This window comes from Rhipicephalus microplus, chromosome 6 (assembly GCF_043290135.1).
Source record: "Rhipicephalus microplus isolate Deutch F79 chromosome 6, USDA_Rmic, whole genome shotgun sequence".
Taxonomy (NCBI): domain Eukaryota; kingdom Metazoa; phylum Arthropoda; class Arachnida; order Ixodida; family Ixodidae; genus Rhipicephalus; species Rhipicephalus microplus.
Window position 1 is genome coordinate 140409898 of NC_134705.1, and position 15294 is coordinate 140425191.

The 15294-nt window shown below is 42.6% G+C and overlaps 1 protein-coding gene across 1 annotated transcript; it reads right to left on the reverse strand.

Annotated features, from left to right (window-relative positions):
- Nucleotides 1-2087: 2087 nt before the first annotated feature.
- LOC119167304 (uncharacterized) lies at nucleotides 2088-14806 on the reverse strand. Its single transcript, XM_037418762.2, has 5 exons — nucleotides 14703-14806; nucleotides 10663-10792; nucleotides 7651-7796; nucleotides 5337-5469; nucleotides 2088-2395 (listed from the first exon to the last, which is right to left on the reverse strand). Exons 1-5 carry the CDS (start codon nucleotides 14755-14757, stop codon nucleotides 2146-2148), a joined length of 714 nt encoding a protein of 237 aa, XP_037274659.2. The 5' UTR covers nucleotides 14758-14806; the 3' UTR covers nucleotides 2088-2145.
- Nucleotides 14807-15294: the final 488 nt, after the last annotated feature.

The following is a 15294-nucleotide window of genomic DNA, read 5'->3' on the forward strand; positions in this document are numbered from 1 at the left end:
GAAGCCAATGGAAGGATGCACTCAGCCGTACTAAAACGTGTCACTTTTCTGAATGAGCCCCGATAGCATCTCAGCTATAATATTGAGGCTCTCAGGGATAATGTATTAACAGGTGGTGAGCGCAAGGCCAAGGAACAAGCCACCAAGCCAGCTACTAAGCCAACCCAGAATGAGCGACCCAAGCCGAGTCAAGGAAGCCTAGCTGCTGCGCGCTACATGAAAGAGGAAAAGACATCACAGGATGCAGCAGCCTTCTGCCATGACAACTGTGCGGAAGAAGCTCAGAAAGGCGGAAATGTCACTGTGTTCTGGACAAGAAAGAAACGATCAAGGTGCCCATATTTTTGATGACAACATCGCTGAAGCAGTGCGAGAAGAGGCTGCAGACCAGCGCAAAATGTGGGATTCATGCGCTGAGCAAGTGGAAAAACGTCAGATAGAGTGCCAGGGGAAATGAGGTAGAACATTAAGGCACGCAGAAAGACCAAGCCTCAGAGAAAGATGAAGAGTTTCAAGAAAGAGGACCACATTGTTCCAAGATTCTGAAAAGATATTGGTGTTTTGGTTGCTGCAAGACTATGAGACAAAAAAAAAAACTGGTTGGGGTGTGATGTAAAAAGCCAATCGAGCATTTTACAAAAACAAAAAAAAAGGGGGGAGGGCTCAAGTGTGAGACAGTAAGTAAAATGGCAGCTCTGTGCTACATGTTGATCTAGGCGCGACACTGTTTCGTAGTCGTTCCCAGGCGCTTGCTTGCTCCATGACTGCATTGATGCCATAGCTCCTGTTTATTAAAGTAGTTTTTGCCTTATCGCCGCCTTGTCTACGTTGCCGAGCCCTCACAATGCACACAAGCATGCTATTAAATAGATATGTACAACGCCCCCTGGGGGCCAGACAATCAGCTCCGGAACCGAAACCCTGATACCACACTGCCGAAAGTGTTCGGCGTGTTTAATTTAAACATGACATAACGAGTTAACAGCAAAGCTGCACACACCAAGCTATAGTGTTCTAGAAAGTTGCCGTGATTGATGGGCGCACAGGGGGCCACGCACTGAGCTCGGACCAGTTTTCTTTCATTTTTTTCAACTACATCCGCGTCACCGCCTACGCTTCCGAAATTCGCTTGCATTTCTGTGCAGTAAATATGAAACAGCGCATAAAAAACCATTGCGTAAGTTTTGCACTAACGCTTCCGTCAGGCGTTGTCCTACATTGAAGTTGCTGGTGGCTCCACCACGCATGTTCCCTTATCCGGCTTCAAGCAGCTGACTCCAGAAAGTTCATGAGCTTGCAGGGGTCTCCTGCTAAAGTGGTAGTGCCTTACCCCTTTCTAGCAAACTTTATTTCAGGTAGACAGATGGCCGCCCGGAGTAATGACCGCCTATCGTTGTGCCATGACGCGGGGAACGAATGCAGTGACTGCGTGAACAGACCGAGAGACAAAGATGGGAGGTAATGATTAGTGCTATCCGTCAGATAAAGGGTTAAACAAAGCAGAGTGACCACCAACGTCACTATCACCATCCGCTACGCAAGAACAACACTGGGTGGGCCACCGAGTACATGTTTATTCGTGCACGGGCACCACGTTCGATCTCATCAAAGCAAATCTAAGCCAGTAACCATATCGCACATAGGTGTTTTAACATGTATAGCGCACGCGTTAAGAAAAAAAAATGAACCATAATTAAAAGAAAGTAACGAATTTCTTCTTAAACGAGTTCTGTGCAAAATAATTTTGTCAAATATTTCGTTAAATCAGGTTTATGGCAACATTGAGTTCTATCGGTGTTTGCGAAAGAATGCAAACTACTTTGCTAGGTACGAAACATTGTAAAATCTTGTTTCGTAAAATCTCCCCTAATTTTGCCGCTGATGCCACCACTTTCAAGAAAGAAAGCTAAGCGGGTTGTGGAAGATATGCCATCTCCGAATAATGTACGTGCCTTTGCTTCTTATGTTAATGCTTAGAAGCAAGCGCGTTTCTTTAGAATTGCACCATGTGCAACCATCTTGCAACAAGCGTGTACTTTTGTTACATAAAATAATACACACTCGCAGTAACCGCTGTACGGTTGATATTCTCTCATGAAAACAAAAGTTTATTTTATTTATTGTGCTGTTACTAGTTTTTTTTTTTCATATTCCCTTGTTTACCGCTTCAATGATGAGCTCTACGAAACTTTGGACCTTGCGGTCATTCGGGCCCAGCGCCGGCAGGTTGGGAAGCGCCTTGCAGAAATCAGAACCTCTTTTGTATTTTTTACACAAAGGGGTTAGAACCTCTCCCAGAACCTTGTCCAACAGGCTTGTCATGAACTCCTTGCCGCCAACTTTATCGCAAGGTGTCAGCGCTGGCTCGGCGCAATCGAGCAAGCCACCATACGAGCTGGAATAAATAAAGAACGGAAACACAATTAACCAGGCTGTTTTTTACATAGCGAATACCGCAATTGTGGCTTCAAACAGGACAAGTTATTTCTTACTAACGCATACACTTTTGTTTTCACTCCCTTTTGTGTGGAACATAAAGGCTTGACTTTAAATAGGGCGGATCAGATTAGAGACAACCTTAGCTTGAGAGAACATATTTCTTTCGACTTGTCAATGTGATCTCGAGATATTGAGCATGCCTCTCATTACACAAAAAATAGTCACGTTTAAAATGTATCAGCTAGCACTCAATCGATGAAGGTGATAAGCCATAAGACATTGCCTTAAGTGGGTTTCACTCTTCCTCCATAGTCAGGATGCCGAACGCCAAAAAGCACCAAGTCAAATTATTCCGTAGTGGATCAACATCGTTAATGCACCCTGACTTCATACAACTTTGTAGAGGTATATGCTTTAGTGTTGCTGCAGAATCTACGGAATATGCTTAAAATATAGTACGCGAATTTAACAGTTCTGTTTACAAGTAACATCGCACACAGTCTTATGGAGGTGCTTTGTACTAATTAATAATGAAATATTTAGCAATCCAATACAGCTGTGCCAGCTCACTCACACATACTTGTAGTAAATCAAATTCTAAATATGCTCCAAATTGTTTGAAATCGTGCAATAAACCACTCCGATAAAACTACCTTTAGTAAAAGCGGAAACAAGAAGAAAAGATGGTACTCATGGGTGGTGAATACCATCGTAGCCAGGTGAATACCATTCATAGCCAGGTGCTCGCTACAACCCCATCACAAAAACAAATGCGCGTGACAGAAGAAGGTGGGATTAGTAAGAGCAGCTCGCCGGGCAGAGCACTTCTCGCCGAGTTAATGTCTGGCCGCATCGCAATGACGCTACCCTCGCGGGCCTAGGCAATCGTCGACCGAATAATCAAATAGTCTTTTCTCTCTCCCTCTCTCTTGTGTTTTTGGAGTTTCGCCATCTTCAGTCGTAATACGTAACACTCGCCTATTTCTCAGCCGATTTCACGCATACTATGATCAGCCAATTTCTGTGCATGCAAACATGGCCATGTTACTTCACGCCGCTTGCAGCCATCACCACTCGTAGCCCTGCCGTCATGGTTTTGAGGAGCGTTGACACACTCCTTGGTTTCCGGGCGCATCATTACCCGAAAAAATGGCCGATAAGGTGACCGCCACCGTAGCTGTACCTGTAAAGCTTCAGCCACGTCAACCGAAAACATCACCATTGCTGAGCAAGACAGAGGACAAAAATAGGACGTCCATACAGCGCTCTGGTTCTTTTGTCATGCAATGTTGAAGAGGGCTATAAAATCGCGAAATGCGTTACAAATACAACCAAGCCAACGTTTTGTCAAGTTACTGTATTTACTCGAGTGCAACATGAATATTTTATTTTCAAGATTTTCCTAGCTAAGCTCAACACTCTCGCTCTAAAAAATACCGAAACACCAAATGTTTTCTTCCTTGACGCGCTGAAGTCACCCAACGCGATACGATCGGTGTCACGTTGCAATTGAATAAATGCGGTATCCGAAAGCTAGGGACAGCGACAGGCTGCCGTTGTGTACATGTCCGTTTTTGCATGCTTATATCGTACTTGCAGCAACACAGTTCACCTAGCGCAATGACCCTTTTCCATAATTCGCAAATGTGTTTCTCTGCACTGCTTATTTGCCTAAGTAATGGCCGCATCTGTCGTGCTTCTGGTGGAGACGCGGTCGTGGTTGAACGCGCTGGCGTGGTCTATTACGAGCGCTTATATCAAGAAGGCCGACGCTATACTTTTCTTGTAATTGCGTGAGCAAACCGCACTTGAGCAGGCTCTTTGTAATAAATTACGAACGGCCATGAGTTGTTCAAACTGTATAGCGGAAAAGCTAACTATAAATATGAAAAAGTTCTATTAACGCCCACCCACCTTTCTTGGCCTCATTGTATGAAGATTTTATTAAGCTTGCTGAAGGAATGTGCTATATAAGCTGAAACAGACTATCATTCCCGCCACGTCTCAATATATTAACGTCTTCATTTCCTTTATTCTGTAATGAGTTGATATAGTTGCGTGCGATCAACGTGCCAAGGGATCCTAAAGTTTGATAGGACAACGGGCCAATAGTATTTCCGGATGTAAAGATTTCACAAAATAACTTCCCTTTCTACACTTCGGCTGCCGATTGAGAACATTGGTGTGCCCATTTGCCTCTAAAAACGAAGGAGGGAACAGTCAGCTCGACAAACCGCCAAACGCAGTAACGGAGCGAAAAAACACTTCTCTACATGCCGGATTTCCGGCTTAGCACCAGTAGTGACTCATCAAAGATGTCTGCCTCGAACTACAGTATGTTTTACCCTTCACTTTGTTTAACCTGAGTGCTACAAGAGCACCCATCCTTTCATGCTTCACGCCTCCCCACTCTTCTATTTTTATATGGCTTATAACAAATTTCCTTAAAAGGAATCGACATAGAACATCAGTTCCTAGGGTAACAAAGGTTGCAAGAACGTCGGCGGGGTGTTGAGTCACGTCTATAGGCCCATCCACGTCGTAACACTTCTGAAACAGAAAAGTTAGATTATGCTCACATAACATCAATTATCTTGAGGAAACACTCTTGCGCATCAGCCTCACCATGTCTTCGTGGAGCAGATCACACTTTGAAAATATCAACAGCTACATAATGAACCAAAAGAGTTGCTGAAATTGGGGTTACATTACGGGGACTTTGTAGGGCCAACTACTCGCGACGTGTGCTGCCAAATTAGAACTCCAGACCAACATTGTAGGATAGGCAGCAGCTAAATTGCTTTTACCTTAAATTACCTATGCCGCTGCACTCAGTTTGAATGTTCGTTCACTGACTAAGCGATGTTTTCATACAAACAACTCGCACAGATCCTTACCAGCAGAGGTGAGGAATGAGGTCCTTCTTGGGAGCTTTGAGGACAGCCTTTTGAAGGCTTCCTTGTAGATCGTTCACGCAGCTATGAAGCTTCGCTCCAACGGAATTCAGGCAGCCAATGGATTTATGGTAGGCTGCGTAACAAGCGTAACGACACAAATCAGCAAATTACAGTCGGCTAACAATGTGTGACGCTGTTGCTTGGATAGGCAACGAGAAACGGTGACTATGGTGAATTTGTAAAGAGGGTGCACGTGAGACATCGCAATGATGCCTCCGAGTGTTGCATTTATTCGATAGAAGTTTTTATTCTATACTTGCTACGCCTAAATACAGCACCATCAGCTCGAAAAGCACTGCAAGTTCTGGGCACCCCAAACCAGTCCTCGGATGCCTTCTTTAACACCATGGATGGCAGCGACGAAGTCAACTCGTACTTTGTCGCAGTTCGCAGTTTTATGACATTCTGGGCATATGTAGTACGCGCCGCTATGCGTGCTAATGAATTATTTTACCTCTATTTCTATCCCATTATTTTCTTTTGCTCTCCACCGTCCACCGTGTTAAGTAACAAAACAGGTTGAACTTGGTTAATCTCCTTGACTTTCCTTTGCCTTTCTCTCTCTCTCTATCAAACTTTTTACACTAATGCCAAACTGTCATTAGACACTAAATGTTGTGGCGCAAACTACACAGTATGACTATTGGCATCGCAAGATATGCAGCTTGACTATCTTTTATCGGATGAGATTTTATTCAGGTGACAGGCTCTTAAGTGTTTTCTGGCTTGAACATTTCACGTTACCTACTATTAGGCCATGTTGCGTGATTTTAGTCATGTGACTGAATGTTTCATGATTTGTAACAGCGTTTCTAGATTACAGGCAATGCTACGTAATTATTAGTCACGTGAGTAGCTACGTGGTGCTGCGTGATTCTTGTGACGTGACTACTTATATTATGTAATAGAATTTTTCGTCGTATGATTGTAGCTTTTACATGATCTTACGTGACTTCAATCACATGAATAGTTAATATGCAACGTTTTGTTATTTCAGTCAGGAGACTAACTGCCGTGTAGTGTTATGCAATTTCGGTCTCGTGACTAGTCATTGCGGAGTGCTGTATAATTTTTAGTCACGTAAAAAACTCATGCCATACTTTTTTGTATTTCACACTACATAAATTGGCGCAAAGGTTATGGCACCTAAGCCAAAGTTGAGGAGGATGAAGCGGGCACGTACCGATCCACAGTGACGGCCATTCCCGTTCGCACTACCTGGTGCAACGAATAGCTCAAATAGCTGCGCTCTTAAAATTTTATTACTTAGGCCCGTATTCACAAACCAACCTCAACCTTACCTCGAATTTTCCTTGTCGATTTTATGCCTTTATTGCGCTTGATGAACAAAGTAGGCCCGTATGCATCAACCAATCTTGTTGTCATCTTTTACCCTGTTACCATTTCTGTGCCTTTATAACGCTCTTAGAGAGTACAGGACCTTGAGGGAAACGGGAGGTAAGGCCAAGGTTGGTTTGTGAATACGAGCCTTAGATGTTCAGTCCGTTCTCACTGTCGTCGCTCTTGGGAATTGCATAGCGCAACTTATCGACGGGTCACAGAAGGATAGGAACACACACAACATAGCCCTGTGGTTGTGTGAACGAAAAATATTCGCGCGACCAGTGCTTTGAAGAATATTACGCAATGCATTCGTATTCAGTGTGCTGATAAAAAAACATTAAGCGGAATTTTGTAGCTGGCTTCAATGAAAATTGCTAGTTTACGTACATGAAGATATAAGAGTGTATAATGATGTCCAAATTTCCTTCTTCATGATTTCATTCATATCTATACAACAGTGCTATAAACTTCCGTTCTTATTCGAATAAAAGTTTATGGTTCGTGAAATTTCTTAGCGATAAAAAGCAAAATAAACTCTTAGACTTGATAAAAAAATATTTACTGAAACATAAATATTCTTGCGCCATAAGTAAGTGAAGAGAAAACGTTAAATGTAACCTTTATGCAGGAAGATTGACGATAGCCTGAATTATACTGAAAATACGAGTAACTGCATCTATATAATGAATTGGATCAATACCTAATGTCGCTTGTTTCACGTGGCGTTTATTCAAAGCCTAGGTTCACAAGCTAATATAATGTTAGAGTCCCAGGGTGGCTGTAAGTCTTTTTATGACGACTAAGCTAACTGGCGTGTTTGAAGTTCTAGCACAGATACACAGCTCAGCGCACGATGGCACTTATGCATATGCTATAGTGCACAAAATTATATTTATGCGTGACAGCTCACCTTCGTTGAGCTTAGAATCCGTGGTACATATTTCGTCGACGCTTTCTTTGTAGGTTTCCAGCGCTAGCGTCGCCACAGCCTTGGCTACACCTTCCAGGCAATCGGCTGCAAACGTTTTACTGCACGTAAGCTGTTTCTTAAAAGTCCTGAAATTGAAATTTCAGCAGGAGTTACCGTCTCGTAACCCATAATAGCGAAATTTTGGAACGGTCATGTAATGTAAATGAGCCGCAAGAAGCAAGCAGATATAGGAGTACGGTGAATTGGGAAAGTTAGTATTTATTTATTATGTTACAGCGCGAAAATAATGAAAAGTTACTAACGCTTACCTTTTTTTTTCGCGCTGTATTGAAATGGGGCAGATATTTTTGCTGTTCTGTGCGCCTATGTTGAACGACTCATAGGTGCATTTTCAACGAGGTCATGTGTAAGAGCCTGTGTTTCAAACTGCGTTGTTGCAAATGGTGTTGTTGATTGTGAGAGAAAAATTGCTGTTGTGTATTAATAAAAAATGTACTTCATGCAATGACCAAAAATTAGAATCCCAAGTAATGACTTGGAGTTTGAGCTGAAAATTATTTCAGGAATTTTGTGCCCCGTCGGGTATTTCACCTCGTTGCCACGTCAGCGCTCGAAAGTGCTTCAGCCTCTTTCCTGAAACAGAAGCACTTTCATGAGTCGCAAGAGTTTCCTCCATGTTTTATAATTTTAAATTATTTGATTTCAAGTACAAGCCACGTATCAGTTTTTTCTTTCTTTTTTGTCCTTCTCCAATTAATTGCGTGCTAGGCAGAATACATCCGTACGTTTTTTTTCTGGTTTCACGACAGTACGTGTACGAATGAAGATCAATAATGAATTCATCTCCTTAATTTGAACATCTGATTTTAGTCGCCCAATTAGGGGCCAATTCACCCCGATTGCTGTTGGCCAGAATTTTAGAACATACATATATAATTGCACTTTTTTAACACGATAGAGGAAAACAGCTGGTTTCGTGAAAATTCCGATGTCGGCGTCGGTGATGACGTCGTAGGTTATGAGCAAAAATAATCATATTGCCCGTGACCGACAAAGCAAAAAAGTTGGAAATAAAATGAATAACAAATATATTAGGACCCCTGTGAGAACAGAAATCAGACTGTCTGGGGGGGGGGGGGGGGGAAGCAGGTGTTCTACCAAGGGGCCTGGCTATTGTTTAAACTACCTCTTAAAAACAAAAAAAAACAACAGCATATTTACGAAGTGAATGACGATTAGTAGGGTGAAGCGTTCGTTCATTCGTTTCTCTGGGTGTCTGTCTATCCGTCCGCTCTATCACACTACAGCACGCTTCGGATGGACGTATGGACGTTTCACCCCACTCATCATCATTCACACCGTGGATGTGTTGTGAACTTCTTATTATAGGAATACCATTACCGACATCTAGTGATATAATTTCTGAGGACATATATAAACACAACGCCATCCAGTGCGCAATTTTTAAAACTATAAGTGGCTACTACAACTTCAACTACGAGGGCATGACCCTCAACCCTAAGGAATTCTACATTAAAAAAAAAGAAAATCTAAAGATAATGTCTCGTAGTAAAAATGTATATTCTCTTCAGTGCGTGGAGTGGTGCGCGGCAGAATCCTAGATTACCACCATGCGTCAAATTATGCAAACTGTGCAAGGAATGGGTCATTTATTTATTTATTTTAGTTGACGTGGTGTAACGACATGTTGGCGCATAAACAGGGCGCCAACTACTCCTTACCCTTGAGAAGCATCTAACAGAGCACCTAGAGTTCAAGACTCCAAGCGTGAGATGTTGACGGTACATACGGTATACAGTTTAGCTTTAAAGTTAGGCTACGAGAATTTCAAAACAACGTATTCAACAATCACATGTATGTGCATACACGGTGATGTTAACAAATTAAATGTTGACCGATGCATATGGTCAACAATCACATAAATGTGAACATATTTAGGCTGTCAACTTATTACGCATTGTGCGGCTCCGCAAGTGCGCGTGCCACCTTGTGGAGCAGTAGTGGCTACTTCAGGAAAATATATTAAAAAAAGGCAGATCTCACGTATATGGAATCGACGTTATGCGTAGCATGCGGAGGGAACGTTACTGTGTTGCAATTTTTTATTGAGCGACATGTCATGAAATGATGCTAAATATATCTAGAAATGTTGCACGTACAGACAAATGTTGAAGAGTTGCATATGCCCATATAAGCAGTTGCTTTTACTGGCGTAACGATGCCAGCTGGAACATGAGTATTAGCAACACCAGAAACTTTATGGAGCGCTGATGCTTGCGAGAATGCTGGCCCTGGACACTGCTATATAAATCAACTTCAGCTTATGGCAACTAACCACGATTTACGTTAACCCGACGTGACGGCTGTATCAAAGGAGTACATATGTAATGTTTATAAAATTGGGTAGGCAGCACTGCAAACACTATTGACCTTTCACGAAGATCAGCTTCTATTTGAAAAGTTTTTCCGAGACCTGGCGTAGCTCTGTAGTAAAATACTTCATTTCTACGCAGAATAATTGGGTTCGATTCTGGCTGGAACCCCAATATTTATTCTTTGCATTCATCGGGTCGACGCTGTACCGATGTCGGGTACTTCTTAACGCTCGCGTGTTGAAATTGCCCATGTGTGTTTTCGTCATTCCTAAGTAGATACTAAGCGTCCATCAGCTGTGGTACATACCCCCATACCAACGGCACATACCCACCCGTGAGTATGTGCCGCTGTCTGGCGGGAAGCGTTTGACGACGTACGCAACGGGATTGTGATATTATTCATGTCTTGAACACCGCATCATATTCGTCAAATCATCTTACCCTCCCATGCTGATTTTCGTTCACGCCAAGTTATCGAAGTGACCACGAGAGCACCGAAACGCTAGCGCCCAGATAGATAAATACGCTCAAAGTCACCGAAGGTCGCTAAAAAAGTGCTTCGCATTTGAAAAAGAAAACTATAGTGGGCACGTACGCGCATTGCTTCACAAACGGCTCTCCGGAAGTCGCCAAGTGCGTGTCCTTTCCGAAGGGAAAGTAGTCTTCACCGCAAGCACGCAGTGTCTCAAATTTACAGCCATCCTTCAGCTTGGCTTGGCAAGTACCTGTTACGGGATAGAAAAAGACAGGTTTTTAAAAGCGTTTGAAAAGGAAGTCAAAGCTACTTATCAGACAGTTAACTCCTGATTCACACTTATAGCAGTGCGAAAAGTTTGAGAAATCGATACACGTGCCAACGTGTATCAATTTATATAACAACTTTTTATAACGAATAATTGTACAAAAATAACCACTCCCTCACCAGCCTGAACTTCATTGACGTTAAGTAGTGTTCAGAGCGCAGCGAAAGCAGTGTATATTACGAGGAAAACAATCCGTATCACTTTAAAACAGAGCCGTAACCAATTTCGTAATGTAACACCAGGTTAAACAGAAAGGCGCAATTGTCTCAAGCAATGATACCTGTGCAATAGTCAGACACACTACCAGCGTTGTCGCAGTCGAGCTGCTAGGCGAGTTTCGTATATTTCTGCATCCATTCCTACACACACGTATGAATGCAGTCCCAAGAAAATCTTGAAATCAGAACAAATATTCAGCGGTGTTATTAAATGACATGGCACGCGCTTCAAAAGCACGAAGTGAAGGTACTCAGCCGGATTATCTAAACGCCGCTCTTTCTGGCAAGTACTCAAACATTGAACTCATTCCGCGTCTTATAAATCAGTTTTAGGGTTTCAGACTATACATGAGAGAAATAGAAAACCAGTCAAAATGTTACAGAGAGGCTTCAGCCATGTCTAAAGAAGTAAAAATACATCCCCGAATAAGTACTTTGCAGTCATTGTGAGCGTCAGCTTGTAGACAATTCGCACCATGTAATTGTATTTAGTTGTATCAGTCTATGCAGTTGAGGCAGTTTTGGCAGACTTGCATAGATTTTACACACCAAAAAAGTATCGTCTGGCTCTTCTTTGCTACTTACCAGGTCTTAACATGCACAACTGTTTTCTAAGTCACGTTGACTCTTTCGCAGAGTGTTGAGACGCATTACTGTTCACAAGAGATGGCATGGTGTGCACTGAACTGCTCTGCATTTCACGACAATGCGTGGCATCAGTTGGAAATTTTCCAGGAATGTTTGAAGCACTGCAGTCTAATACCTGATGCGCGCATCAACCGGTGTGTGTCTATTCCAGTGGTCACCTATTCAAGTTCCCGGTAGCGTAAATAAGGCACACAATCGTGCCAACTAGCTCCCATAGTAGCCTTACTTCTGAAATCGATTTGTTACAGGTAGCTGACTCATCTAACTATGCGACCATTTGGTTGCGCCACAGTCAACAAGTGAGTCTATACTTGAAGAAACCTGACAAGGATGAAGTTGGCGCTTTCCAGGTAAGTTTAAAAATGTTGAAATACTTTCAAGACTGCAAGTGCTTCCTTGGTAGTGGAGTAATTGATTCGAAATGGTTTTAGCATATAGCTGTAGTACCCATAACGCAGTGCTTCTTCTGATAAGCCTGCTTTAAGGGTGCCTGATAAAGAGCTGCACCCGTTGCGTAGTGTAATTTGTTCGTGTTTAGTAAAAAAAAAAGCAGAAAATAGTCCGTTATTTGCAAGGCTGGACCAAATGTTAACTTCATTGGCTCACACACGGCTTCTAACTCATAGCTTTGGTTGAAAGGCGTCTTTTTTTGAGTCAGGAACATACGAGCCTCATTTTCAGAGCATAGTATTTGATAAATGCCCTGAAGTGCTTTGCCAGGCTTAAAAAATATATAGAGTACACATCAAAAAATGTCACGGTGATCCCAGATTTTCGCGAAAGCCGTCCATCGCTTTAATAAAATCAATAAGGTATTTTCGTAACTGTATCTTAATGTTAAATGCTTGACATCTTTACCATACTTTTGCTTTGATATGACGTGTATTCAACACAACTATTACCTTGAGTGAAATAAAAATTTGGGCGAATTGGCTTTAGTTCATGACAACCGTACGTTAGCAAAAAAAAATAACAGTGCACAAAAAACGAGGACACACGACGAAGCGCTGCTAGATACTGAAAAGTTTATACGGGGTAAACCTACCCAAAACAAAGCTAAACCAGATGAATCCACCACTTCATTTTATATGCGTTTCGTGGTTTTCACTTGCAGTGAGACATCTGAATCCCCATTTACCGTGAAGTGGACCCCATACAGTTTCCTATAATTAACTAGAGGAGACTCTGGCGCTGCGATCGTTCAGCGACCGTGAGAGTTATGGGTAGTACATGAATTTGCCTAGTTTTCGTGCTTGCAGGCCATGAATCACACTTGTGGTTTCATGTATTGCTGTGTTTCGGTTTTGTTTCTAATAAAAAAAAAAACGAAGTCGTTTTCAACTTTGTGGCCCCATTCGAATTGGTGAGCCGAAAAGTTTACGGTGCTGAAGCGTAACTGATAAACTACTGCTTGTTGTTGTGACAAAACTGAAGCATGGCCTGAAGCTGTTGTGACAAAACAGCTTCAGGCCATGCGAAGCCAAACGGAATGTAAAGTACGTATATCAGGCAACTCCGTGTACTACCCATAATTCCCACGCTTGAAGTGCCACGCATGCTAGCTTCATTAGACATTAGCGCCAAAGTCCCTGTAAAATCGGAAACTGAATGGCGGACCTCATGACTCCAAGCGAGAACCATTATGTAGAAGGTACCGACACGAAACGACGGTCCCGTCGGTTGAAGCGAAACTTCTGAGCACTGTCGGTCACAAGCGCGGCTTGGGGTGTATGAGATGTGTACTTCGCCTTCGTGCGTGTCTGCCCGATAAGATAGTCATAAGTATGCATATTTCATTTCCTGTTGTCTTGAGCAGATAAGTACAACTTCTAATTCTTGCTTATAATACACCTGCCGTCGTATCTGAGGTAGCGTCAATAAGGCACACATTCGGGCCAACTAACTGGCAAGACACGAGTTCAATCCCCGGCTACGACGGCTGCATATCGACGGCACAGAAATGCAAAAGCGCTGGTGTAGTTCTATATAGGAGAGCAAGGAAATATTCCAGGTAGTCATTATCATATCACAATCCAGCACTGCAGCGCGCCCGATATTGAGAACCCACTGCGAGCGCATCAAACATAATTAATACGAGTGCTTTTTATCTACCTCCCTTGCAGTATTTGTTTGCTTGTTATACGGCAGGTCCACGGACAAAATCGATACGATGCTGTTTAAAACACGCAGAGCATCTCAAAATTATTGAAATCTAAATATCAAAACACATATTCCCTTCAACCAGCAAGAGAACTTTTTGCAGTCCTTACAGTGTTTTTCCAGAGATACATATATGACGCCATTCAAGATAACTCAGCCCTTTCTGGTTGATACTGGATTCTCCCTTTCCCTGAGCAATCAGATTGAGAGAATGACAAGAGAATAACAAGAAATTTCGGCACATTATTCATGTATATAGCACTTGATTCACTGTCAAAAAGCATGTAACTTTATTATATATTGATGTGGAAGTCGTGTATCGGCTAATATTACTCGCTGTCTTTTGCATGTAAGCCCCGCCCTGGTGGTCGAGTGGCTAAAGTATTCGACTGCTGACCCACAGTTCGCGGGATGCAATCCCGGCTGCGGCGGCTGCATTTTCGATGGAGTCAAAATGCTGTGCCCAGATTTGGGTGCACGATAAAGAACCCCAGGTTGTCAAAATTTCCGGAGCCCTCCACTGTGGCGTCTCTCTCATTCATACGGGAGTTTTAGGAAATTAAACACCACATATATATTATTCAATCAATCAATCAATCAATCAATCAATCAATCAATTTTGCGTGTGCTTTTAGTGCGCAGGTATTTGACTCTACAATTATGGTATATAGATTCTGCGAATCGGAGCAATTTTGATAAAGTCGACAGGTAGTCTTTTGTTTCATCTATTCCCTCGTCTTCTACCTTACATAAATCGCCTCTATCACACTTAAGAGATGACAATTGAAAAAAAAATGAAACCTTACCTGTCATGAATGCCACGACAAGCGCAAGTGTAATGCCAGGTAGTACATTCAACATCTTCGCACCCCCTTCTTACGCGCAGCTCCGAACCAAAGTGCGACGCCACAGGATAATGCATGAGAATTTAAATAGAAGCCCATTCGCGTGAATAAAAACAAGAAGGCAAGGAGAATCAGCAAAACAGTAGAGCTTTTGGTGGCAACACCTTCCCACCTAAAGTGCGGACAACCTTGGTTTCAACATTGAGTGATCACACACATAGCTGTTACGCCACAAGGCTTTGTTTTTAATTGGCAATGCTCTTGAGAAAGTATGGAAATACAGGTCCGTGTCTATTAGGCTATTGACATATTTGCGTGTGCTCAGTGCCTGAAACACGCAGGAGACGCTCGGTCATTGCGCCGCTCATTTCTCTATCCATGCACGTGTTCGAACACTGAGAATGCGAAAGATATTTCGACAAAATGCAGTGAGTCTATCAGCAACTCACTCGTGTAGGCGCCAATGCGCTGAGCATTAGTGATTGGAGTAACCAGTTCTGTGCCACAGAAGTCACGTTTCGTACAGGAAATCAATGCGCAATCATTTTAAATA